General features: G+C 34.2%; 2 protein-coding genes across 7 annotated transcripts; one reads left to right on the top strand and one right to left on the bottom strand.

Annotated features, from left to right (window-relative positions):
• The first annotated feature begins 26 nt into the window (after positions 1-26).
• On the top strand, positions 27-19649 carry LOC117161838 (uncharacterized). Of its 4 annotated transcripts, none has more exons than XM_033343575.2 (6): positions 27-608; positions 750-845; positions 8403-8573; positions 9667-9815; positions 11486-11692; positions 18954-19649. In XM_033343575.2, exons 1-5 carry the CDS (start codon positions 557-559, stop codon positions 11543-11545), a joined length of 528 nt encoding a protein of 175 aa, XP_033199466.1. In that variant the 5' UTR covers positions 27-556; the 3' UTR covers positions 11546-11692; positions 18954-19649. The 4 variants fall into 4 exon arrangements, with proteins under 4 accessions (XP_033199466.1, XP_033199464.1, XP_033199465.1 ...); XM_033343573.2 differs by lacking the exon at positions 11486-11692 and adding an exon at positions 17918-18178 and having other exon boundaries at positions 28-608; XM_033343574.2 differs by lacking the exon at positions 11486-11692 and adding an exon at positions 17918-18178 and having other exon boundaries at positions 29-608; positions 753-845.
• A 1887-nt stretch (positions 19650-21536) lies between these two features.
• Positions 21537-26048, bottom strand: LOC117162077 (omega-amidase NIT2-like). Of its 3 annotated transcripts, none has more exons than XM_033343918.2 (6): positions 25894-26048; positions 25660-25806; positions 24914-25098; positions 24340-24508; positions 23832-24065; positions 21537-21801 (listed from the first exon to the last, which is right to left on the bottom strand). In XM_033343918.2, the coding sequence occupies exons 1-6, from the start codon at positions 25976-25978 to the stop codon at positions 21764-21766; spliced, it is 858 nt and encodes a 285-aa protein (XP_033199809.2). In that variant the 5' UTR covers positions 25979-26048; the 3' UTR covers positions 21537-21763. The 3 variants fall into 3 exon arrangements, with proteins under 3 accessions (XP_033199809.2, XP_076483508.1, XP_076483507.1); XM_076627393.1 differs by having other exon boundaries at positions 21537-21804; positions 25894-26047; XM_076627392.1 differs by lacking the exon at positions 21537-21801 and adding an exon at positions 23334-23680 and having other exon boundaries at positions 25894-26046.
• Between the last annotated feature and the right edge of the window lie 341 nt (positions 26049-26389).

Here is a 26389-nt window from a genome sequence, read left to right as displayed (position 1 = left end):
GAGTACAGAATCGCTCCTCTTAGTACTCTTATTAGAAGTGTTATCATCGAATATAAGTTTTTTCAATAAATTCTTATCGTTTTACAATCTTTCTAGAATACAATGACGTCAGCAATCGATCATTTTCGCGAATTTATTGTAAATTAATTGGGGGAATATCTGGAGTTCTTTATCGGTTTCGACTGTAAAATCAGCAACTATTCGAATTTTTCATTCATAATTGTGACGTTTTCGACTCTTCCGTTGCCAAGACCCTCTTGAGAGATTTTTGGCACGTTCCATCACCCTTGTTAAACGAGTGCACATTGGTGGATATATTGATTTCAAAAACCAATACGTGAACGAGGTTTATTATCTCACTAGGACAAAGAAATCCGTTTTATTCGCGAATTTTCCGTGTTTCTTCTTAATTTTCGTGAGTGTCTGGCGCGGAGCATTATTTGAATGAACTTTTCATCGTTCAGATTATATTTCGTTTAAAAAGATTGAAATTGATGTCGAGAGGAAATGAAACAAGGTGCTCGGGCATTCCATCGTTTCCCGGGGAAAGAGAAATATGAAAAAAACGGTCGTTCTTCCTTCTGCCATTTTCGTCCATTACCAAAATGGTATGACCCAAATGTCCCGGGCCGTGAATCAATCAAGCGAATTTTGAATAATTTTTGAATAATATCCAGTTAATAATTTGTGAAACAAATTAATTTCATTTTATCGTTGGAAACAAATTAGTTGGATTTTTCTTTCTTTAGCAGTTTTCGCCGGAGTTGACCTGACGTGCTACTTCAGTTTCCATCATCGCTTCTCGAAACTTCCAACGTCCTTGGTGTTGGAGTCTCCTTGCCCAGGTGAGTACATAGCTTCTAGATACTCGTCGCTGTTCATCCTTACGAGCCTCTCGAGCTTTAGTTGTCAATTGTTATCGTTAAAGGAAGAGAAGCTCGCGACAGATGTTATCGAACAAATCGTTTGTTCTCGAAAAGTTCGAACTTGTTCGTTGCGTTTGAATATATATGGACGGATGCCATTTTTCATGACATCTTCATGATTTGTCATGTCGTGAGTATAGCTTTGTGATTTATGTGAAATTTGACCACTATACCGTGATAGAAAAATATTTCCAATGAATTATAAATATTTTACATTGTGAATTATAAACATTTGTTAGAAATTATATCGTACTTGAGGTGAAAATGAACCATATATCTGCTTATGGAATACGAGGTAGTAAATCATTCGAAACATAATAACGATTAATTAAGTACATATACAATAACGTTTACGAATGAATATTGCGAATTATTGTATGGCTTTAATGCGGTATTTAATGTTTTGATTGCGGTCTTTGAAATGGTATCATAGGTGCTGATATAATATCGCGCGAAAAAGGAAAGACCAGTGGTTAATATTGCATGTGCACCAGTGCGTTGCGCTCGTCGGGGGTGGTTTTGACGCCGGTGCCGAGGAGAGGCGCAGAACGTGTTCGATCGACCCGCGAACGTAGCCCGTGCTCATACTGCGACAGAGTTCGTTTCAGTTAGGCTCAGTCGCTGTTTGTCCGTCGACAGCGTATAATCGCGTCGGCCTACGATTCCTTTTTTCTTCTTGTTTCTTGCGAACTCTCTCGCAACAGCCGTTCTATACGTACGCCGCCAGTATATTGCGTGATCATCGTTCCCGTTGCTTTCCTTACCCTCTCACGTCCTTCGAAGAAGACCTCCCTTTGGTTTTTCCTTGTTTGGAGGGAATTCATCGCTCGGACACATGGACTGCGAAGCACGAGGGTTGATCGAGGCATCAGCGTGATGTACTTTTCAGGTTTCATATTTTCTCTATGATACTTTCTAAGGAGAATTTGGAAGATATACATTTTTAGGAAATAAAGGTTTTTATGGAGTCATCGATAGGTTAGAATTTAATTAACTCTCTTACAACAGGTATTCCAATTTTTTAATATATAAATTTAGCTTCCTCTATGGTGTTAGAGAACATAATGCGGGCATTTTATGATATAACGAATATATTCGTATATATTTTAGTTTATTCATTCGTCAAATTTCCCTAGTAGGCCGGCCTGCAGTTCACATGCAGCACTTAGTAAAAATTTGTTTTGTTAGAGGTTGGCCATTCTTCTTGCTATAAAAATATCGTGAAGTCATATCATATGATAAAGCACCTTCTGAAAGCTAGATGCTCGATAACGAGCCTAATGATTCTCGGTAGTTTGTAATGTCAAGCTTTGAATTGGCGAGATCGCTCTGCTGTCAAACCGCCGTCCAGCGGCGACCACATTCTTTAACCACGTTCAAGGGGTATATCACGCTACAGAAACCATCAAAGGGTTTGCAAGTTAGTTGCCTTTTAGAAGTGGGGCAATTGGTTGTTACATGTAATCCGTAGTTGCTGGCTGTTCTCCTTAGTCGCCATACATCATAGAGACGACAGTTATAGTCGCCAGTTGTCCTTGCTAATGGTTGCTTGTTGTCGCTAGTTAGTTCTCGTTATCGTTATGTATTCCATCAATCACGCGAAATTTAACGTATGGAAATTTATTCTTCTTTATTCTTTCTGTAGGGAGATTTTTTAAGACGAGGAAAATATAGAATATTTTAAGACGACTGTTTTATGATACAACAAAGTGGAAAGACGATTTAATTTTATAAAGTTTAAGGTAATTTTTTAAAAAACTTCGAATTTAAAAGATTCAAATAGATATCTTAAACGTAATTAAACCCTCCGTATCGTAAGAAATTAAATGAAACTGCGCAACAAAGTTAATACATTTAATGTATTATTTTAAACATTTATTTAAAAACATTTATTTAAAATTTAGCATTTGTCAGTTCGTTACATCTGCGGTAAAAGTTGTAACTACGAAGAAGCTTAACATATAGTGCGTCTCAAGACGACAGTAAAAAGTATTAAGAGATTTTTCGAGATTTTTTCTTTTAAGTTTCCAAGTACTTTTTCTATTTAACTTCTTTTTTTTTGCATTTTCTAACAATATTCGATAAATAGAGACGAAATATGACAGTTCTTAGTTCGGGGATTTATTGGTTCGAAAGTTACTTCAAAAGTGTTTCTGGAGTTCGTGCGGTTAATACTTTTAAACTACTGAGTACGACTTATTCCGTATGGCTGGACAAATCTTTGTTGATACTGTAAGCGTAACTGGTCCGGATATTGTCTTGTGGAGATAGAAAAATACACGAAGTATTGATTGAACTACATATTTTTTTAATTCTTTTTTAATTCTTTTAGTTCTTCATATATTGATAATAAAACGATATTCCGCTACTTTGAGCACAATATAGTAATGTTTAAATAAATAATAAAATTTACGCATTTCGTCTTCATGCGTCGATAAGAAAATGCAAAAAAAGTTAAAGAAAGATGATGCGCAGACGCGAAGTTTAGTCAGCAATAATATTTAAAACCTCTAAAATATATTGTACACATTTATTTGCAAATAAGCTCAATGAAATTGAACTGTAACTGTGTTTCCAATAATGTCTTCGATGTATTGCTCGCCATTATGTCGGATTAACAGCTCTAAGTGATCGACCTTAATCACTAAATGGCGGCCGTGATTCAGTGGTATAGCTTTACATATGACGGACATCGCAGGCGCTTGTAAGACGTCCATTGTGAAACGTTTCCAATAGCACCGTTTATGTGATGGTGAAATCTGAATATATATATCGCTGAAATATATATCGCTTATCACTTGAGTCTGACACGATCGTTTTTAAATAGAATCACAATTTTTTATTCTTTACAAAATCAGTCTTTAAAGATTATGTGCAAATAAAATAGATAAATAGATAAATGGTTGTACAAACTTATAAAACAGATATTACAAGTATATCTAAATAAATGATATATTTATAAATTGTAATATTTGATCTAAAGTTTAAATAAATAAAAGAGATACTCGTGACTTACAATAAACGTATTTTTTTTTCAATTTTTAAACAAAGCAAAAGTGGATAACAATTTTTCAAAGTGTAAAAATCAACACAATGGTTGGTTTCTTTAATTAATCAATAACGTTTAAAGTTAATTAATGTCCAGAGTGGTTTGTACATTTTGTATTTCGCCGTATTTCAACGTTCGATGTGTAAATAGAACTTGATGCCTGAAATATCGAAAAAATAATTAAATCCGATCGTTCCGTCGAATTTGCAAATTGTATACTCGTGTAAAATCGAGTGCGCTTGTGTATGCTGATACGAAAAGTGGTAGTATATTTTTCCTTTTTCGATTATCGTTATCACTTTTTGTGTGGAAAAATTAATTCCGTGAAATGGAAGTGCAATCAATACGGCTTATCACGAAATAATAGCACAACGACGGTACATATTGGTATTGACGTCAGCTTCGCAAAATTTCTCGAGTATCGCGGTCGACTATTTGGGTTAAGAATTCAGTTTCAAGGTTCTACAAGCACGAGTATCTTATGGATATGAAATTTTCAGTGTACATTTTAATAACCATATTCCATATTGCATGCTGCGGTCCAAGAAAAATCCGCAGTTAATATTCTGCTAATCCCTGCTGCTTTTAAAGACCATAAGTAGTCGTCCGTAAGGTTTAAAAGATTTCGAGTAGATTTGTATTACGTATTTTATCTTCTAATTTTTAAAGAGAGGGTCGTGTTTAATTAATTGAAAATGACGAAACTGTAATGGGACATTATTATCAAATATTAAACGTGGTTCCATTGGGTACTTTTATGGTCTTTGCGAGATATATATGCATTATACGTTGCTATTAGCAACGCGTAGCGATGAACGATGGAGAGCAGTACCTTCGTTATCTCGTCTCGGTTGTGTACATATCAGTAATGCACAGTACTCGTACTAAATATCTTACAAATTCCATACAGATTTTCAGATTAGTTTCGAATAATACCAACACGACCATGATAGTCACAGTACAGTATTAAATGGTGCCACTATGCATAATACACTCCTAAAATGTTTCTACAAATATATTTGTCCGAATATTTTTGTCAGCTACTATATCCTAACCACGATTTATTAAACAATATATAGATTTAAAAAAGAATATATAACGACATTACTTGTTTAGGCTAGATTGGTTTAACTTGTATAGTTTTAGTAACTGTGTAAGATCAAACAAGAACTTATCGTTAGTTTGGCGAGATTTGATTACACGAAGCAACATAATTGCTTTGAAACTCAGGACAGAAAACAATGTCAACCGGTAGACGCGTTTGTCTGGTGAACGTGTAACGCGTGAATAATAGATAGCGACAATCACGCGAACGCTAGTTACAGTTGACTTGGCTTACATTGTAGCATTCAAACTAGAGTATACGAGCCGTAAGCACTATTGAAAGTTCAAAGGTCGACTAGTGAGCTTCATCCTATCTCATTTTTTAATCAGGCGATGGATCGATTTGAAATCGTATTGATTTCGAGGATTATTATAGTTCTGTGGAAATTTTAAAGCGTGGTTTGTCTAATCTTGTCTCGTTAGCTACAGACTCTTTGGCGAGCAGCCTGAAACTTGATCCAGTTTCGAGAAAATGAAAAATTCGTTTCTTCTCTTTGCTTCCCTGTTCCTTCTTTCCTCCTTTTTCCCTTTTTACATCGCGTTAAGATCCGTTAAATAATATTGACTGCCGTGGACGCTGGCTGAGAAGTGCACTTTATAACTAGCTTTAAAATCACTGACGTCGATGAGGACAAAGGTAAGTTAGAGGGTCATTTATCTGAGCTGGTGTTATTCGACCTGAACTCTGCAGCTTTTCAGAGTTTCTTTCGTTTTTCTTTTAAGAGCAGAGATGTTAATTGGTCTCTTGTTACGTGTAAGAAGTATGTACTAAAGCTTATTTATCACCAATTGGTTGCTCAAAGTCGAGATATACATACCTATATTATATTAATACGTTACAGAAGATTACGCGTTAGTTAGCTTATGAGAATTTATAGTGTGTCACAGATCACAAAAGCAGAATGACTACTTTTTCATAAACGATATATGTATATGAATTGAAAGTTTAACTATTACGTCACATAATAGTATCACTTCTCTCGATAAACGTCGTCGAGTGCATATTGTTAAAGAATATTAGCCATTTGAATTCAATAGTTTCGAAGATACTAATGCTTCTGTGAAGTTTTTGCAGGCTGTTAATTTTTTATTGAGATACTACAAATTTTAAATAACTTCGATTAGAAATAAAAATCACATTACATTAACGCGTAGAATGTAACGTAACGTAGATAATGTAAATATAAATTATATTACAAGGAAACAATACGGGTAGGTAATGTGAAACATTCTGGTTAAAATTGCATCCTTTGAAGGCTAGGACACACAGTACTTACGAAGTAGATTAAGTACCAAATGGGGTACTTAAGAAAATTCATGTTGTCATTGTTTAATAAACATCTTCAGCTAATAGCTTTCTGCAAAAGCTGGTTTAAGTTATGCTAGCTTATTCCTTATTAATTGCAATTATATTGTTCGTATCTCCTAGAGGATTAACAATCCATTTTTATAATGGATAATAAAAGTAAATTCCTATTAGGTTGTGCCAAGTTTCTTTCGTTTTATAAAGAAATGACAGTTATGTTATTCTATATTATTTTATATTAAATTGGAAAAAGGTGGATCACACGTAATTCAATAAAATAATATAAAACGAAAAATGTTGTACATCTATTACTTTCTTATAAAACGAAAGAAACTTTTGGAACAACCTAATATTTTTCTACTACGACGCTTCTACAGTGCTAAAATATTTGATAAAAATGTTAAGAAATTCTAATATTGATTTAAGCGTATCGATTTATCTGCTCTTCATATTTGATCAAACAGAAATTGTTAATTATGATTTCCACTTAAAAGCGGATTGCATATTATGAGGATAAATTATCAAATTCATCTCTAATATACACATTAGAGAATCATTCATAGCCGCAATCCTGTTTACCGCTAACATTGCTGGTACTCAATAATTCATTAGGTGACTGCTTTAGCCGCACAGAATACACCTGTAAATAATTAATCGCCATTAATATTCCATCGACTTTTGAAAATCCCTCATGTGATCTATTTCATGCGATGAGAATATGTATAAATTGAGATTGCGATCGACCATCCTCAGTCGGATAAATCGAGTGATTCAAATTATAACACAAAAAAAAGTTAAAACTAGTTACATTATCTTTTTCAATTTTTATGTATTATTTGGCGGAAGAAACTTTGGTAATTGGTAAGTAAAGTTCACCTCCTTAATGTTAATGATTTTAATATGTTATTAAGCTCAAAGTTCTAAGGAATTTTCTATATATATACATATACATAACTGTGTGCGTATATATATAATATACGTATAACAGCCAAAGTTCAGCTCTCAAGTGTACGCAAAACTTTTGTGTTCATTTTACGCTATACCAGTATGTTTCATGAATTTGTTTGCTAACAGTATCGAAACAAATAACAAGCAGAGGACGAGCTATTCATGAATTGTTTTGCCAGCGTGTACGCTGCCAATATTTTCTATTTGAGAAAACATACTTGTTGCTATTGCAACTACAAATATTTTTACAGTCGACGCTTTTGCCGTGAATCATTGGCTAACATGTAAAATCGAGAAAAAACATGGTTTATTGTGATGGAAATGTGGAAAACCGCAAAACCGATATAGAAGGGAAAATAAAGGAAAGGAAGGTAGGGATAAGTAGAAGCTTGGGGCCAAGTTTAATTCACTGAAACCGAGCTGCTTGTATTATCACAAAACAAAATTGCCAGTACGTCATTTCCGTACTCTCGTCCTCGCGAAAATGGTTTTGCTCGTTAAGAAAAAACGAAGAGACAGGGAAGAGAGGAAAAAGCAAACGGAGAGCGCTTTAAAAAGCTGGCGAACCGTGTGTTACCACAACGAGACACGCGGTGCTATTTGTCGCTTTAAATTGTGTCGCAACTCGTTTTTGAGATCTTTGCCAGGGACGCGTTAAAACACGCTGCAAATATATTTCTGGCTTTTCTGGGGTTTAACTGAAATATGACAAATAACGTTGTAAAACATATGTACTTATGACTTACAGAGTAATTGAGTGTACAAAATATAATAGCCAGCGATTTAGGGCTTTAAAAGATCAAAAGAAAAGAAAAGAAAAGAAAAGGAGAAAGATAATATGTTGCGGCAGTTTAAGTCGATCTAAGAAAATAGATAACGGGAGGGGGGAGGGCAAAGCTAGTTAATCTGGAAAGAATCCAAGCGTCAATTTCAAGCATTTACAGAGAATCAAGCGGGCTGATTAAGGTCGTGAGTTGAGCAATTATCCCGCGTTAGGTTCAATCAGGTTAGTCCCACGCGAAATTGATCCAACCATGCGAAAACGAGTGTATTCTGATTTCTGTTGCAGATACTTCTGGCTATTGCTGGTCACTGCTAAATTTCTTTTCTGATCCGCATCTGATCGCATCTGATCTGATTACAACTAAGAAGATGTATTGTTGGAGATTTTTTTTGAAAGTAATCATAATTGCGGTCTCCGTACCGCCTGTCCCTCTTTACGCTTTTTCGTTAAAGAATGGTAAGTTGATACTGATTAATTATGCGATCGAAATCCTATATAATGGCTACAAAAAATATTTGCATCATTATTCTCGTTTCCTAATGAATCGCTGTTTTAATCAAGTTTTATATTGCATCAAATTTCTGTAGTTACACGAAAGTACTAAATTATAGAAAACTTGATATGCACGGATTTAATTAACTGATAAAGTAGTCAATATATAGGCATTATTATTTATTATATTATATATTATAGGCATTATATATTAGTAATGTATATATACACTTTTGAATTTTAGCCTTCTATTATTCTTATATCCTTTAAACGTCATTTCAAGCTACAAGCGACTTTAACTCAAATAGCTCGATTTCAAGTTCTAACGTATACTGTAAAGCACACTTGCGAAGTGAAACAGTAAACACGATATGAAAACTCTCTCCCCAGTAAGAAATCGAATATCCAATTTCAATCGTGCTTCATCGATGAAGCATCAATGCTACGTAGAAGCATCGTGGCAGCCGCAATGCGGATCCGTTGAACAAAAATTTCCTGGCACGATCGTTTTCGTAACGCTATTAGCCGTTTCAGTATCAGGGATGTTTTAAAAATCCGTATCGGATTGTACCATGAAGCGCAATAGCGCTTCGTTTATTTATTTACGAGAAGTGCCGATCAACTCGATTGCACTGCTCTTTTTTTTTTGTCGAAACATACCGTTCAACGCGTTCACGCTTCACTTCATCAGCTATATCAGAAACGTTACACTAAAGAGTCAAAAGGTTGCCAAATATTCGTGCTTTACCTTTTGTTTGTGTGACGTTCTGTAATTGGTTTTTCAATTCAAGAGGTAATTTATACATTAGTTTTTTCTTTATTTGGTTTACGATTATTTGAAAGAAAAGTAATTACGAGAGGAAACTCTGATAGACTAGCGACAAGCTACGTTCGGAACCGAGCGCGTTGTGAATTGACAATCGTAACCAAACATCGCGACACAGTTCACCACACTACGCGTACAGCATGATCACGCTGAGTGGCGTTGAAACGGTTAACGTAACTGCGCGTACGACCGTCGAATGGCAAAGATATTCAAGCTGAGAATCGTTTTCAGATGCTACAAACAGCAGCTGTGTTGACTTTCATGGAGAAACCATTCGACATGCTCTTACGCTTGAGGACGGACTTTCGGTTTGCAGTTACTGCATCTGCTATAATTCGAGGCCGGCCTGGTGCACGTCGATCGTATGCCACCCGCCCGAAGTGAGTATATGCTCATTACTTAAACACTTAACACAGCCAGAGAGAAACTAAAGCACACCGTTAACGCTTGCACGCTGGTCGTTAAAGCACATGCTACGCGAATAGGGTACACAGCGATTCATCTAACTTGCCTTGAATTACTTTTACAAAGAGAAACATGGACAGGAATAATTTTTTGTTACGAGTCGTTTAATTTATTCGTTCGTTAGAACGATTGGTCTGACAAATTCAAAGTCTTGTTCCGTATAAATATTTTTAAACAAGCACGTCATAAGCTTTGTATATTTTTTTTATCGCAACGAAACTGTTCAGAGAAATGTTGAAATTATTAATTACAAAAGAAGACATTTACGTTGTAAAAATGTTAGCGAAAACATTTGTGAAAAAGTTACTTTGTTATAAATTCTACAAAAAGAAATATTGAAAATCACGCCCCATTTATTCAGTTGCACGTATGAAAAGTATTTTGCATTCGCGCAAAAAAATCCCTTAAGGATACATATTTTATAATAATTGGAGTGTCAAAGTTATTACGCGGATTGGCGTACCTTAACCACGTGCCTTTTAATGAAACTAGGTTATTCATTTGTTATTCGTTCCTAACTTTCAACTTTATGATTTTTGCGGAATAAAATTTTATATTCCGGTTCAGTTTATAAATGATTCATTTAGAATTTAATAAAATTAGAGTTACAGCAGTGCAATTTAATAAAGAACAAATAATCATTTGTACTTTATTAAAATGTTCTTTTAGCGTCTCGTTTTAATATTTCTCTAATAATATTTTGTTAACCGTTATATTTAAATGAAGGTTTTCAAAGCAGAGACGTACTTTAACGTAGGAAATGGACGTACATTTATAATGAGAATTCAGAAGCAAAAATATTTCATACAAAAATAAATATTCCCCATGTGTAAATAGCTACGCTATGACTTTTATATGTATCTAACGTTTTTCCATGCAAGGTAACGTATATTTGCTTCTTCGCTTCTTCGCTTCTGAGTAGTAAAACCTGGCATTCATGCGGCTGATAGGTAGTTACGCGCTGACAACGAAAAACATAAAATGAATAAAAAGCATGAGCCATCCTATAAAAAAAATAAAGCTGCTTTTATCTTTCATTACATATTCGTCAGAATATTGTTAATAAATATTTAAGTTTAGATTTCATAAATTATGAATTTAAATAATGATTTAAATAGATGCATAGGATTGGACATTTATTTATATATGTATCTGTGAACGCTTTTTGACATAAAATTTTTATAACGACTAAAATGACATATTCCGATATTAAATTAATTTGATGAGAATAAAAACTGAATTTTTTAAACGAGATTTTGTATGAAGTTACATTTATTGGGAGAAATTCATTCTTTTATAATATGATAAAACGAGACTCATAGTCTGTATAAATCATTTCATGGAATATTATGTGTATGTACATGTGTTCTACGCTTTTATTATAAAAATGCTAAATGAACATAACGATCAAATGCATCGACAAATGCATTGAACATATCGATTGTTATTTTGAAAAATTGATTATCTTTTATTTGTTTCGAACTACAAATTGATTGAGACATTCGTGTTTGCTAAATTGCGAATTTAACGCAATGAAGTCGTCTGAATCCCTTGCTAGCATGTAAATATAGCGTCGAATTAACAGGTCAATTACTTGAGGTTGGAACTGAAAGAAAGAGAAAGATGGAGGAGGTCTTGCCTTTGAATGCTGGACACTTCTAAAGCCCACAGTTCGCTGAAATTGCCAGAGAATTCAATTAAATGGCAAATTAAACCATTGAACTGAATCTGTTTCCAATCGTGAGCTTGGAGGTTCTACCCTTTGAATTTTTAAACCAGTCACCCTTCTTTTGTACGTATGGTAACGAATATAATTCATAAACTAATGAAGTGTGTAATTCAATTGAAAGCTCTTTTCACTGAATTCAGTTTAGACTAAGAAAAATGATATAATAACGAAATTATCAATTTACAATTTATAGAGCGTATACTTTATTCGAAAGTGAAGTTTATTACTGCAAATATTAGTTGGCTATTTATAGCCTGTTTGAAAAGGTGATTTAATTTCGATTGATTTTCGATAAGTTTTTGTTGGTTTACTCAGGTTAATTAATCTCTAATAAAATAGAAATACCAATCCGGTAGTATAATTGCTTTCTTGCTTATTACTTTTTTACTAATTAGCGATGCACGATTCCAGACCAGTAAATATTTTTCCATCGGGAGAAGTCAGGTCGAGAGATGCAAGATTTATACGCTCGTTCTGTCAGTTATCCCAGTGTCTGTTACGCGATAGAAAATGAACGAACTGAATAATAAATGCATTATCGGCATGAAGATTGCTTGATGTAGGCCACCGCTTTTTTTCTATCCTTCCGATACCATTTTTCTTTTTTCTTTCTTTTTTTTTTTTGCGAAACACTTTGCTAGTCGTGAGAAGCAGCAATTCCCTTCTGCGAATCAATTACGGTTCACGAGAAATTGTATTATAGCCTGGAACGTATTCAAATTATCTTCAATTATTCTCGGCTGTTTCCATTTCCATTCGTCTCTTACGTAAGTACTCGTTTGATGTACGTACATAGTGAGACAATAATCGTTAACACCTTTAATGTCTTCAGTATTATAGAATAAGACGCGAAAATACGTTGAAACCTGACTTTTAGATTCGCGAGACTCTATAAGGCTTCGAAAGTCTCTTGTTTCAGACCGAATAAAAAATTGTAGATGAAGAATTACATTGCGAGGTCTGTTAAGGAAAATTTTAAATCGTATCGTTGTAATAGGATTATTTCAGCGAGGGAAATTACGTGTTGCGTGCGAAGCCACGAGCTTTCTTTCAGGCTAATATACATAATTGTCCTATCGAACTTTCCATCTAAACCGTTGCGCTCACACGTAGATTTTGCATTTCAATTTTCTTACTTACAGTCCAGTCCAGTGAGACCAAGTTAAATTTTTCAGCCCTCCGAGGTAGAATATGTTTTATAGAGAGACGTACAACGCCATGAAGGGGAGACAGATCAATAAATTGGGTTATCTTTAAATTACTGACAATCATTTGATCGACGCGGTTTCACCGACACCGAGTCCCCCGGCAACGTCTGTCAAAGCTTATTTACCGATACACTGAAATCAGCCACAATCATTTTACCGACGTCTTCCTTTGCTGACAGTTATTATACTCGCTGTCATATGTTATCGTTGATTATACATCTTTATTTACAAATTCGTTTCCGTGTATAACGAAACAAAGGAAGAAACGAAAATGATACGTTTCATGACGCATTGTTAAATTATTAATTAACCAGAGTTACATATCTACATGAATGCTTTGAAATGTCAGTCATAATTCATGAAAATGGATACAAGCCATTTTACTATACATAAATAGAATTATAAAGACATGTTACGTACTAATGCTTTTACGAAATATATTTCTGTATACGTTTGACGTTTCTGTATTATTCCTTATGTGCTTTCTGCTCTTGTGTTTAGCTCGTCGGAAGTAAAAATACGTTAAGCGAATCAGCTAATCTATTCGAGCGTTTCAATGGCTCAGTCTTCTCTTATGCAACTACCAAAAGAGAAGATAAGTCTTTGGTTATACAACATTTCATAACGTCCAAAGTAACGGGGCACTAATTAGTTGAAACTTTAAGACAGACCAGATATCGGTCATCGTCCGTAAATACATTTATTACGATCGTTTAAAGTTTAAAGAAACACCGTTATAAAATCGTAATACGAGACAAAGCGATTCAGAACTCGAATTCATTTGTTGGAACGACGCCATGGGCAAAAGTAGATAATGGAAAATTTAATACGATACGATTTAAAACTTTCTTCCAAAGACCATTTGATAGCGCCGACGTAATCAAGAGTGTGACGATATTGCCAGAGACGTTTCTGCAAATAGAAGACTAACTGATTTACGAATTGCCGTAACACGATTGCCGCTGGTAGTATGGTTAGTAATCGCTTTATTGAATTTTCGCTTGATGTGACATCGTCGAGAGTTTCTAGCGAAATTCTTCTCCCTGTAAAACTATGTTTCTACAGCAATGGCTGTAATTTTCGAGTTACCGTTTGCGAAGAAATCTTTTTCTTTCTTACGTGTAATAGATTATTTTTAAGTTTTAAGTTTTAAATTACATTGGTAACCTTCTATAATTTATTACTCGAAGGTGGTAATTTTTTCTTAAATAGTTTGTTTTTCCTATAATTTATTATAATATATTTTACTACAGAATCCTCAAAAACATGATGTATGTATATATATCCTGAAATATTATCAGTCTATTGTCAAGTTATAGAACATTATGGAAATTGCCAATTAAAGTCATAAAAAACAAAAAATAAGGAAGTTCGTTAAAATATGTGATTTTCCAATCAAGATATAGAATTTATTCGAGTAATATAGATTACGGTAGAGATGGTGACGGTAACAACGAGTGGACTGACTCTTCGTGCGAAAACAAATTGGAAGCGCAGAGCGATGTATTGTTTCAGCGAATATCGATTTTAAAGCACGGTTTTAAAGTACGTGTGCGTTTGACTAGGTGTGTTAATTAATATTGCTGTCTGATTTTCGATATGTAAATACAATATCTACATATCTTTAAACTTATGATAATTGAACTAACAATTTTTTTAAATTTAAATTAATATTTATCCTTTTAAATGCAACAATTTTTTTTAATAATAACTTCACGCGTAAGTCAGCTGCGCACATATTTGATCGTTCTTTAAAGCTTGAATCTCTGCGAAGAGAAAAAATCTTTCAACCAACAAGAACTGGTTCTACGTTTTCTATCCATTTCCTTCCAGATAAATCTCTCTATCTAAAATCCTTATTTCCGTATTTCCTTGAAAAGGTTAAAGTCGTTTTGTATAAAATCCAACGTAGAGAAGAAGGAAGATCCGCAAAAGATTCTTTCAGCTTTCCCTATGTTTGAGCTCGAATCAAAGCAATCCTATTCCCAATAGGGTGACTATGCGTTTAACTTCTCATAGAATCTCTCTGATTCCGTGTGATACCTTCGGTGTTTTTGAAGTATGTAATTGATGTCGTAACGTCGACGCTTTGCAGTGCGAATTCAATTTTGAGTTGCAATTTCCCTGTTTGCGTGGCAAAAGCATAAAAAAGCATAAAATCGATAGCGCACGTTTCGATAAACACGTTTTCTTTGCTGATGGCGCACTGTAAATATAAATATTTGAATAAATATCGCGAATTTCATGTTGCTAAAAGATTTATACTATTTATTCGTAAATAACTGTTGCATATGTTTAAGTTGAAACCACTGCATTAGGTCTTTTTTCTTGTTTAAAATTATTTGTATTGGTAAATTGAATGAAAGTTCTAACATGTAATTTGTTCTTCTTTTATAAATAGTTTACAGAGGATAAAGCGTGGGTAACTCACGACTGTCGCGATCATGACACTATACATACCTATGTATAGCACGTATACTAAGCTAACTAAAATAGCAAGTCAGAAAAATGGAAACTTAGGAAAATCTAAAGGAAGATAAAACGTTCGAGCCTTGCCAGGAATATAAGATGCTAAGTAATCTTCCTAAGTAATCTCCTCCAGCTTTTTCTAGTTTGATCAATAATTATTAGTACATGTTAGGAAAATAAATAGAATTTTTGTTCTCAAGCGAGGTATAATTTAAATTTTGTATGTACACAAAAATGTTAAATATCTGTAATAAACATGGTATAATCAATTTTTTTTACATAAAATTATACTGTATAGGCTATTGTTATTTAAACATTTTAAATTGGATGAAGGAAAAAAATGACGCAAATAAAACGTAGGACATTTTAATTAAAGAGACTAATATAGAGATTTATCTACTTAACTGTGATTAAATCATCTCCACTTAACGCTCTACCTCTTCTATTAATTATGCTTCGTTAAACTATGATTACAGAGGATGGGTTTTTTGATAAAATGACATTCTGACAAATATATATAGATCGATATATATAGATATAGATAGACAAATATATAGATTCTTACAACAGTAGTTATGAATGAACAGTAGTTATTGTATCAATTCCGTTCTTCAGAAGCTTCATTTGTGAAAAGACAATTCGCCAGAATATGGATTCACTGTAGTTATAGCTATAGGATTTCAATCTAGTTGACAGACTTGCTTTACGTAGAGAATATCTGTCTCTTGTTCTACCTTATCGCGATTCTCTCCTCATCTTATACGCTTTGTCGAGCAAAGTAATATTGGCATATATCTCGGCTCTGGTTACAATCATTAGTTTCCGCCTAAACGGTTAGAATCACATAGCTCGCGCTCTACTCTCGTTTATTCAACATTCAGGCCATATGGTCGCATGCGACGAGTTTTATGTTAATTCCGACCGATTACAATACCTTTCTTTCGTTTACAAGGAACGACGAGACTGGCAGTTGCGTGATTTCCAATGCAAAAGCCGCGATATCTGCACGATAACCTAACCTCAACCGATTTTGTTGTACTATTCTTATGTGGACTTCGTTTGTACCACTTTCGTAACAAAAATAGAATACGTAGAACACAGCATTCCGTTATGCGATATTGTCGATTCCTAACATCCGAAAAATCAGAGATAATTTTTTCCCTACAGTTGTACATTTGTGTGAAAAATTACGAACGTAAAGTTGTTTGGTGCATGCACAGTCCTCCCCTATCCTGCATTTGCGTGGACATGCTAGAAAGATTCACTTTTCCACGGTGAAACTGTATGTATTATAATTTCATTTTTACAAAGGTCGAACATCCTACTATGCATAAATTTAATATTAATATAAGCAGGTTTCGTGTTAAGTATTACATCTGACGTATAAGCACACGTGTGTACGAGCCTTGGTTTTAAATGTCTTATAGTAGACACCGAAAAGATTATTCAGTTGGATATCTGACTCAACATCAATATTTTACTAGGAGATAACATGTTAAGAACACGTTGGTGGATGGCATGGGAGATGATGAATGAAGACATACTTCTGTGAGATACATAAAATAGTAGTCAGAACGTATTTTGGCGCTTGGGGACAGTGATACTGTCGCTGGTGATACTGTCATACACCTCCATTTATAAACTTTCGAAAATCGATGTGACCTTCAAACTTTAGTGTATTCTGTTTCACAGCACAAAATGTTTCCGAAACGTACGTTTATTGTTACAATGAACTTGACTAATGGCTCTGAAATACTATCCTTGAAAAAACAATGGGCGAATTGGAGCAAAGAAAAGAAGGAAATAAACAAAGACCTTGTTGGTTCGTAAAAATAAAATATGCTACAGGAAAAACTTTTTCCAACGGATTGAGATGCGACAAGCTTTAAAAGCTATGACGCGAATCGAGCGTTTGTCTACAAAAGCGCATTTTCGGTGGATATATAGATATACATGTATATGTGACGAAATATACTAAAGCAATATTGACCCTTTGTCGCTGAAAGTATCAAACTACAAAACTTCCTTTCAAATTTTCAGAATAAGGAAATCAGGATCATGATAAATAATTGGAACATAATTAAAAATAATATATCTTCTCTATAAGATAATGAATACATTGGTTCATTTAATTTTTATGGATATTCAAACGCTTCTGTGAAATAAAACGTCAAGATTATAGAGTATAAAATTCATAGCTATGAAATAACTAAAACTCTGATGTATTATTAAAGATATACGTTAGGTTGTATGTAGTGATACATACAAAGATTACATGTACAAACCCATAATTAACACAATGCTACCGCAACTATTCTGCAATCTACCTTGCCCAAAACACTCTTCCAGTCACCTCCAAACTCTTCAATTCTCTCCACCTAACCACCCACAAACCATTCACAAACATGCAATTCTCGACAAAAGAAGAACTTATCGTCAGTTGTCCTTAACATCTCGTTCATTCATTTGGTCCCTATCCCCCTATTTCCTCCCACTGCGATGATCGCACTACATTTTTCCACGTCTCTATTCTATTCTCTGGATGACCTGAATTCTCGAGCAGTCGAGTGACGATTGATCTCTACAATTGATCGATTTCTGTTTATTACAGCCATGCTGGAAATTTCGCTTTGGAAAACGATGTTGTGAGTTTGAATGCTTGGACCACGTAAAAAACATTACCGGAACCGGTGAAATTTATGTCCTTGAGGATAAGATATTCTCCAGCTCCTCGACTCATGAACAAACTCTACTCTGGGCGATGAGCTCAATGGTGCTGTTGCGGCTATTCTAATTTTTCAACAAGGATCCAGATGGCGCCGTTGACGAAATTCAATCATTATAAACGTCAACGATCAACATCAGCCATCAGGCAATTTCATATTTGTGACTTATTTCTTCTGTGTTATTTCTTCTAATTTTATTGTTAGTTCTTCAATTTGTATTCCAAAAGATTGAACTCTTTTTACGTGCGTGTATGTTTTTCTTTTTTTTGTAACTCGTCGAGTTGCAATTCTAATTTTCGCACTTCCTCCTTCATGTCCTCTATGTGCTTCTCGAACTCTTGTGTCGTCCTGTCTTTGTCGGAACATTCTACTTGAAGATCAGCGAGTTGATGCTCGGGATCGTAATTCAATTTTTGGTCGTTAGCAGTAATAAGCTCACGTAACTTCACTTTTGAACTTGATCTTGTTTGGTCTTGATTGTGTTTTCGTGGTGCTTGTGGTGTTCTAAAAGTAATCGTCACGTTGCTTGCATTTTTAGTGCACATTGATACACTGCACTCTGCAGTTCTGTCTGTACATTTTCTTCTTTTCCTTTACTCCTCTTTCTCTTTCTAATGAATTCTTTTTATTCCGTAAAATAGTTTTTGTATATTCAATTTTGTTAAGTGCAATCCTTATTTCTGATAACTTACTTTTATTAGATAATTCTTGTGAAACTTCTACTACATCTTCCATATCATTTTGAGTGCGGCTCCTACCTTCAGTAAATTTAATATCTTGAACCGTATCATTAATTTCAATAGCTCTTTCGGTATCAAGTAAATCGCACTTATTATTTAATATACCTTTTGAATTGACTTCTGTCTCTGTATCTTCTTCGAGTTTTCTTCGTTCTTCTAATCCACCCTTCTCATTTTCTAGGATCTTCCTTGTTGTTACGCCGCCTAAAACATCTGCACGCCAGCCCGCGCCAGCTCGAGCCACCGGACAACAACCGGCCTGCGTAACGTCACTTCGACCCTCAATAAACCTAAGGACCCACCATAACTTTCACTTCCCTGTATTGTTTCGCCATGTGTCTTCAATGCGTCAGGTCGGGCCCATCAATGTGTCATCGGTCTTTTCAAGTGCATAGTTTCGTGGAAAAGACCTACGTGACCCTGGCCACGAGCGTCTGCGGAACATGTGTGCGGTGGGCCTAGGAAAAGGGCAATAGAATGCGACAATAATTAGTCGAGGAGCAGAGTGCGAGTCGAGAAACAGAGTGCGAGTCGAGCGGAGACGGAGGTTGCGAGTGGCGTTGCCGAGAGAGTGTGGATTGCGCTGTTTTCTGTACGTTTGGTATGAATAGTTCAAGTTAAGCCACAATCGTCTTTTCTGTCTGATTAACATCTCTATTGTCCACGTTTTGTAAACATATTACATCACGATATTACATACATCTTCTCTCCTAAATATATTATAGTGCTAAGTCCATTAATACATTAATTTCCATTATAAGAGCCCTGCTCTAGCGTACATATCTATCACATCTTCGTGCGACAAGTTGTTGACTATTTATTTCTCTACGTCAGTGTAATCTAAGTGTTGGAAATATATAATTTATAATTCAGTGAATCACAGTGTTATACAAACTCAATCACCCCTATTATCGTCTCTCCTCGCGGTTACGTCTCCCCGCAATTGGTCGGAATTTACACTTGTATTTTCATCTTCTTTAACTTCGACTTTATCCGATCTCCTAGGTCTGCCTCTATGTTTCGCTTCATCAGTTGCTATTATTACACCCGTTACTGCATTATCATTTTCTACAGATTTATACCTATCGCTATCACTAGCTGTGTTCGTTAAAAGAACTTCCCTTCGTTGACGAACTTATCAGTTGTTTCGTTTTCACTATCTGAAATTGATTTTTGTTTAACACCTCTTTTTTCTTCTTTGGCAAATTTATTTTCTACATTTTCCGATGCCTTTTGTTTATTAATTATTTCAGACTTGTCTTCGATTAATTTCGTCTTTAAAGCGCTTCGCAAAATTTTATTTGTGTTTGATTGTCTGGTTTGATTATAAACAATTTCTTCAAATTTTGGCGAAGTAGCAGGCTTTGCAGCAACATTATAACGACTGCTCCGTTTACTACTATCTAACATAGATGGAGATGGATTCTTGTCATCTTTATTCTCTAAAGACTTCTCTTGTGTATTAGCATCTAAATTTCTCGACATAAGATCTGCTGAAGTTTTTGATTCTGTAGTGTCACACGCATTTTTCGCTGTCATCATTTGGTCTTCTTCTATAAGCAAATGTTCATTATTGTAAGCATTATCTCTTGCTTTTGGTATGGATTCTAATGATATATTTTGTTCAACGTTGTCTATTGATTTTGTATCATTTTCAGCAGTTGATTTACTAACTGCTTCTAATTCCTTCGTTTCAATTTGGTTTTCTTTATTTGTATCGCCGTCCAAAATATTTCTCATTGAAATATTATCCTTCTTGTTATGATCTTTTTCTGCTTCTCCTAAACTTTTACTTTTTTTGTCAAACCATTCTTGTAAATTTTGAGTATCTTGTGACGAAGATGGTGACAAATCATTATACAATACTGCAATATCTTCTTTCCTTCGTTTCACAGACTCTTTCTGGTATTCTGTTGAGCTATTGACATCAAACATTAAGTCTGTTTTAATGAAAATATAATCCTGTGAAGCGGTGTCAATTGATACTTTCTTTTCATAAGAATGTTCTACATTAGACTGCAATTCTTTTGAAAATTCTTTCAAAACCATTTCTTCATTTCCTACAGTAACGTCTGTTTTCTCCAAGCTTTTGTTCAAATTATTAGAAACTAAACTACCCTGATAACTCCGACTAGTCGCTGCTTTAATAGTCTCCTTTAACAGTTTTCTTAACTTGATTTCGTTCTGCTTCTGCATAGCGTCTAGTATGGCCCGAATACTTGGATCCACACCAGTAGCCATAGCCAAGCCGGTGAAAATTATCCTTTGTTCCGTGGTATATATAGGGTAAAACGAATGGTAGACCGCAGCATAGTGGTTTCCAACGATCCACACTTGTTCTAATTCCTCACTCAACGTCTTTCGTGTCCATTGACGTAGAAAAAAGTAAGTTATTGTAATATCGGAATATATTAAAGGTGTAATTTTGTCCGATTAATATTGGTTAAATGCGTTAAAGTGAAATGTTATTTACCTATTCAAGATAGCAAAGTAAACATACCATATAGAGGATTTACTACTGTTAACACTCGGTATTCTCGTATTCAAAGTATTTAACCAAATAATTTGGGAATCCAGCGGACGAGCTTGTATTTAATATGATTATATTTAATATAACAACTTTACTCAATATACGCGTAGGATTTTAAATGTCATGAGGGTTGCAGCGGACTCAATTTTAATGTACCTCGATATCTTAGCTTCTTATAATATCCTAATAAAATGTTATTTATCGATTACAATTGTCCTGTCGTATTTTATAGTGTTTGCTTTATAAATGTGAACTTTATTCAAAAAGAGTTCATCGATGATTATCCATTACAGGTTGTTAATAAACCTGAATTATGCACAAAGGAATTGCCGTTAATAACTTAAGATTCTCTGCCCGTCGTACAGGGTACATATAGTAATTATTCTCGACGATCGTAACGTTTAAGTCCAATTCGAGCTTATAGTCCCATGCGAGTTAAACAACGACAATAGTTTGAATTTCTATTTGTTCGTTTGTCGTCTGTTTATACCCGGAGCACCTGCTGTAAACCAATACAAAATTTATTAGATCTGTGGCGGATCGGTATCAACAGGACGCCGACAGGTCGAGGCATCAACGCGGCGCAACACCTCCCGGGCGATCCGCGGGTACCAACCGCCAACACTAGAGGGCTACGACGACAACGAGTCTGTCTGTCTAACTCGCTAGCGGTCGAATATACGAGCGATTGATATAAATACCGCACCTAGCGAGACTCCCTCTACGTCTAAGGCAGGGACTACCGGGCATAGCCTTACTGACGAGTCCACCGGTAGTCCCGGGACGAAACGCACTCTCACTCTCTTTTCATCCGCCTCAGATCTATAAATAACACATATAAAACTTATTAATTTATAATTAATATAAAATAGGAGAGCACGAAACTTCCTATTTTATGGATATGTTAAATCTTTGTAAAAAATACCATATCATTAGTATCATTTTAATCGTTCTAAAGGATTTAGCCGCATAAAGCTGTGACCCTTGGAAGAATCGATGTTCACGCGTGACAAATTGAAATTGTGCGAAGGTTCCGGTACGAACATCACAAGCCGAACACCGATACCAGGGGCACAGGCACATGTTCTGGGTTCATTATATATTTATAAAGGGCTGACGATTCAGTGGATGGTCCGGGTAAATTTAAATTGTAAATGAACGCATTGCTGGTTTCAAGTAAAAGCCTGGATAAGAGCGGATATGGTATGAGAGTCTGTCGTGGAAAGGGGAACAGGCCGCTTTTATTTGTAAAGTTTGAATCTCCTCGATATTGAAGATGTTGAAGCTGCAAGTATGTATTTCATTTTAATCAATTCGAGACCGAGATTTAATTGTAAGACGATACCTAGGTGTCGGTACGATCTGAATGTTTAGTTGGAATGATTCTGTGTTTTACTCTCTCCAGGGTATCCTTTTCATACTTTGATTTTAAATCGATGACAATCTTAAATAGTATGCCTCATATTTTTAAAATATAAAATTATATACTATGTTATTCTATAATGTATTATGTACAGTTATATATATATATATTATATTATTTATTATATATATATATTATATTATTATATATATGTATAATAATTCTATATTGAAAAAAATATGAAATTAACATGATATATACATTACTACATAAGTTATATATAAAATATGTATATTATACCCTTGCCTACTGACTGATATGAATTTCTTTCGGTCTCGAATGCGTTAAAAGAGAGCGCAAAGAAGTCGAAATTACTTATTGTAATTAGTAAAACGACCTCTTTAAGTCTTTCATCGAGACAGACAATCTACAGGTATTAATCGACCAATTTCTCCAAGCTGATAACTTCGAATTGATGTTTATATATAAGAAGTGTTATGTGTTAATCTGTCTAAATGTTTAAAAGGTGTTATAAATTAAATGTTGTTAAACGATACGTAATTGCCTTTTGATCGTAAATTTTACTATCAAGGGGTCTTTTATGTATGCGTAATCATTGTGAATTATAACAATTTATGTGATCGATATTAAAGGTGTTTAAAAGCATATTATTATTATATATTATTATTCTATATTATTATTCTCCTATATTATTATCCTATATTATTATAGCATTCCTATATTATTATAATATCCAATTACATGTTGATACACAAGATATACAGATTATTATTTATAACGTTTTGGTTTTCTTAATTGAGTCATTCATTTAGTACAAATGATAAGAAATTAGTAATAATTCACAAAAAAAGGATATTATAGTAGAAATATTATAAAAAAACATTTTCTGTTTTAGTGTAGAGTTACTCCTTCTTACAGACAGTGTCGTACAAATCTGTACGTCTCTGAGAAAATGTAGGTATCTGAGCCCTTACTTCCTCAACAACTTTTAGATCTGTTAGAAAAAAGAAACATACGAAGTAATAAGTAATGCTTACTAATAAATTCAACAAATACAGAGGAAGATGGCTAAATCGATAAATTAACGAGACTAAAAATTAATTACATCATGGGTCTCTCGCTTTTAATTTTAAGCTGTAAATTACCGATATCGGTGACTGCCATATTCTCTTGAGTTTCCAAATCGTAAAGAATCTTTCCCCAGGGATTGGTCAACTGTGTATGCCCCCATGCGACGTAACTTGCTGAAGGAACACGAGCCGGTGATATGCAAGCAACGTATAATTGATTATCATTCGCTCTGGAACGCTGAAGTAATGACCAGTGCAGTGGTCCAGTGGTCATATTGAATGCCGCTGGATATATCAGCATTTGGCAACCTAACCCAGAGAAGCAGGAAATATGAAGCCACCGAATACCAATTAACTTCGTAGTTGCACGGTTCACATTCCATCATTTCTGAATATGCGAGGGCAGTCCTCTTATTGTGCTTTTAATTCTTTTATTTGTTTCATTTTCAGCAAATATACTGGTTTTTTAAATTAAGCTTCTTTTTATACAGAGTTACAGATTATATTAATTTTATATAGAATATATTTAAGAAAGATATTTAATTTTTTGCTAGTTAAGTATTGATCGATTAAATTACTGTACCTTTGTTCCGATAAATGCGTGCCATTTCCTCGAATCTAATATCATAGCAAATGCCAATACCTATTTTGCAGCCCTTCACATCGAACGTCGTTAGGGAGTTACCAGGACCGAGTGAATCACTCTCTCGAAAAGTAATCTTATTAGGAATGTCGATGTCGAATAGATGTACCTAATAACATAAAAATGTAGTCGCTAATTCTATTGCTGCAACTTTTGTAATTTAATATCAAAGTTACCAACTCCTAAACTTTAATTATTTTTTATTTAATAACTGACAGCGTTTTTATCACTTTCTTTTATTTAAAAATCTTATCATTTAATAATGTTTAAAAAGGAGAAAAAATAAGTATTTTCGTATGTGAAAAATTTATATTACACATTACAACAAAAATGAGCGTTTCCCGTATCATAACGTATTTTATAAACCGTAAATTATAGAATTGGTTATAGTATACGTATGTACATATGTATATTCCTAAATTGTGTATATTCCTAAATGTATATTCCTAGATAGAGTCACTTTCTTCACCCCAATATTTTCAAATTCAAAGCCATAAAGGAATATATTACTTACCTTTCGGTGTTTTGCTATCAAAGTTCCATCGGGACCCCAAATAGTACAGGTATTGTACAATTTATCGCCCTCTATTTCAGGCATCGTACCACCAACTACATAGATGTTGTTTTCTTTAGCTGCGTTCGATGAAGCAACGCTCGTTTCACCATCAGGAATACTCTCGGCGTATTTTGGAAAGTACTCTGCATTGCAATATTTCAATTAATGAAAAATAACTGTCTTCTGTTTCAACCATAAATTAAATTGAAATTTTTGTCAGTTTTTTATTTTCTAAATTATCAAAATAACTAAGTTTTATATTTCGACTTAATTAAATATGCAATTACTTAGCTAATAGTATATATAATAAATTGTTTCTACAGGTTCAAAATGAAAAATGAATATTTAGAAATATTTAATTACGACAATGCTATTTGTGTTAGCATCAGTGGCTTGTTACTCAACGACTTTGCTAGTACTTTTTGAAACATAAAGTTAGTTTTCAATTAACACTTATACTAGAGGCGGAATTATAAATGCAAAATAATTGATAATACTAATTTATAAGTACCTAATTATTAGTATCTTAAAAAATATATTTATACAAAAATCACGATAATCATGAAAATGGGGAAATCCTATATTCTCGACTCAATTCACAATCTTTATGGAAGTATAAACGGTAAGGTAATTTATCTACTTTTACTTTTTTCTATATAGTTGTTACACACATGGTAAATTATTGAAAAAAAACAAATTATTACGTATTCCATATGGTGAATTAAAGCATTCAGGAAGAGCTATAATATCAGCATTGTGCTCTTTTGCGCTAGAAATGTAGGAAACTGCCCGCTCTACATTTTTGCGTTTTACTTCATTTACTTCAAGTTGTACCAACGCCAAGCGAAATGCTAAAATGTTGGAAAAGTTAAATACATTCGGTTATATATTTCCCATACTTTTTATCTATAAATACTTTTTACATAGTGAATACTTACTCGACATCGTCCGCACTACTTGTTTAGCGATGTTTGTAAGTATCATAATGTTGAGGTTATGTATGGTACTACTCAATATCAACATTACGTAAGCAATACGCAGGGATTTTTAATAATTCTTGGTAAAGTTTAGGACATTAATTTTGATGTAATTGTAAACATTATTTGTTCACAATTTGTTCATTTACTTTGCAACAAAAAGAACGCATCTGCAAGCGTGTTAATCGGATAACGACGAACTTCATTTCGCAAACACCGACACGTGAAACATTTTGAAGTTACGTCGACGCGAGAGTAATTGGTTCCCTTAAATTACTCAATTTCCATTTCTTTCGCCATGTATATTCGAGTATTGCATTTGAATTGCAGAGCAGTCGAAAGTAGAGGAGCACCTCGCCGATATATCGACAGGAACATGAATTTTTTTTCATAGGGCGAATATTTTTTCCATTGAATTATTAAACCGAGTCAAATTTTCAAACTCAACCACTTAATT

The sequence above is a fragment of the Bombus vancouverensis genome, unplaced genomic scaffold (genome assembly GCF_051014615.1).
Source record: "Bombus vancouverensis nearcticus unplaced genomic scaffold, iyBomVanc1_principal scaffold0062, whole genome shotgun sequence".
Classification (NCBI taxonomy): Eukaryota; Metazoa; Arthropoda; class Insecta; order Hymenoptera; family Apidae; genus Bombus; species Bombus vancouverensis.
This window is presented reverse-complemented; position numbering and strand designations above follow the sequence as displayed.

What these genes read in the sequence shown, in the direction of transcription:
- LOC117161838 (XM_033343573.2), top strand. Translation starts at nt 557, where the DNA reads ATGAAAAAAACGGTCGTTCTTCCTTCTGCCATTTTCGTCCATTACCAA. An exon ending in TTTCGTCCATTACCAAAATG is followed by an intron (nt 609 to 749) that starts GTATGACCCAAA and finishes TTCTTTCTTTAG; the next exon opens with CAGTTTTCGCCGGAGTTGAC. An exon ending in TCGTATGCCACCCGCCCGAA is followed by an intron (nt 9,816 to 17,917) that starts GTGAGTATATGC and finishes TGTTTATTACAG; the next exon opens with CCATGCTGGAAATTTCGCTT.
- LOC117162077 (XM_076627392.1), bottom strand. Translation starts at nt 25,978, where the DNA reads ATGTTGATATTGAGTAGTACCATACATAACCTCAACATTATGATACTT. An exon ending in TAATTCACCATATGGAATAC is followed by an intron (nt 25,099 to 25,659) that starts GTAATAATTTGT and finishes ATTGCAATGCAG; the next exon opens with AGTACTTTCCAAAATACGCC. An exon ending in TATGGCAGTCACCGATATCG is followed by an intron (nt 23,681 to 23,831) that starts GTAATTTACAGC and finishes TTTTTCTAACAG; the next exon opens with ATCTAAAAGTTGTTGAGGAA.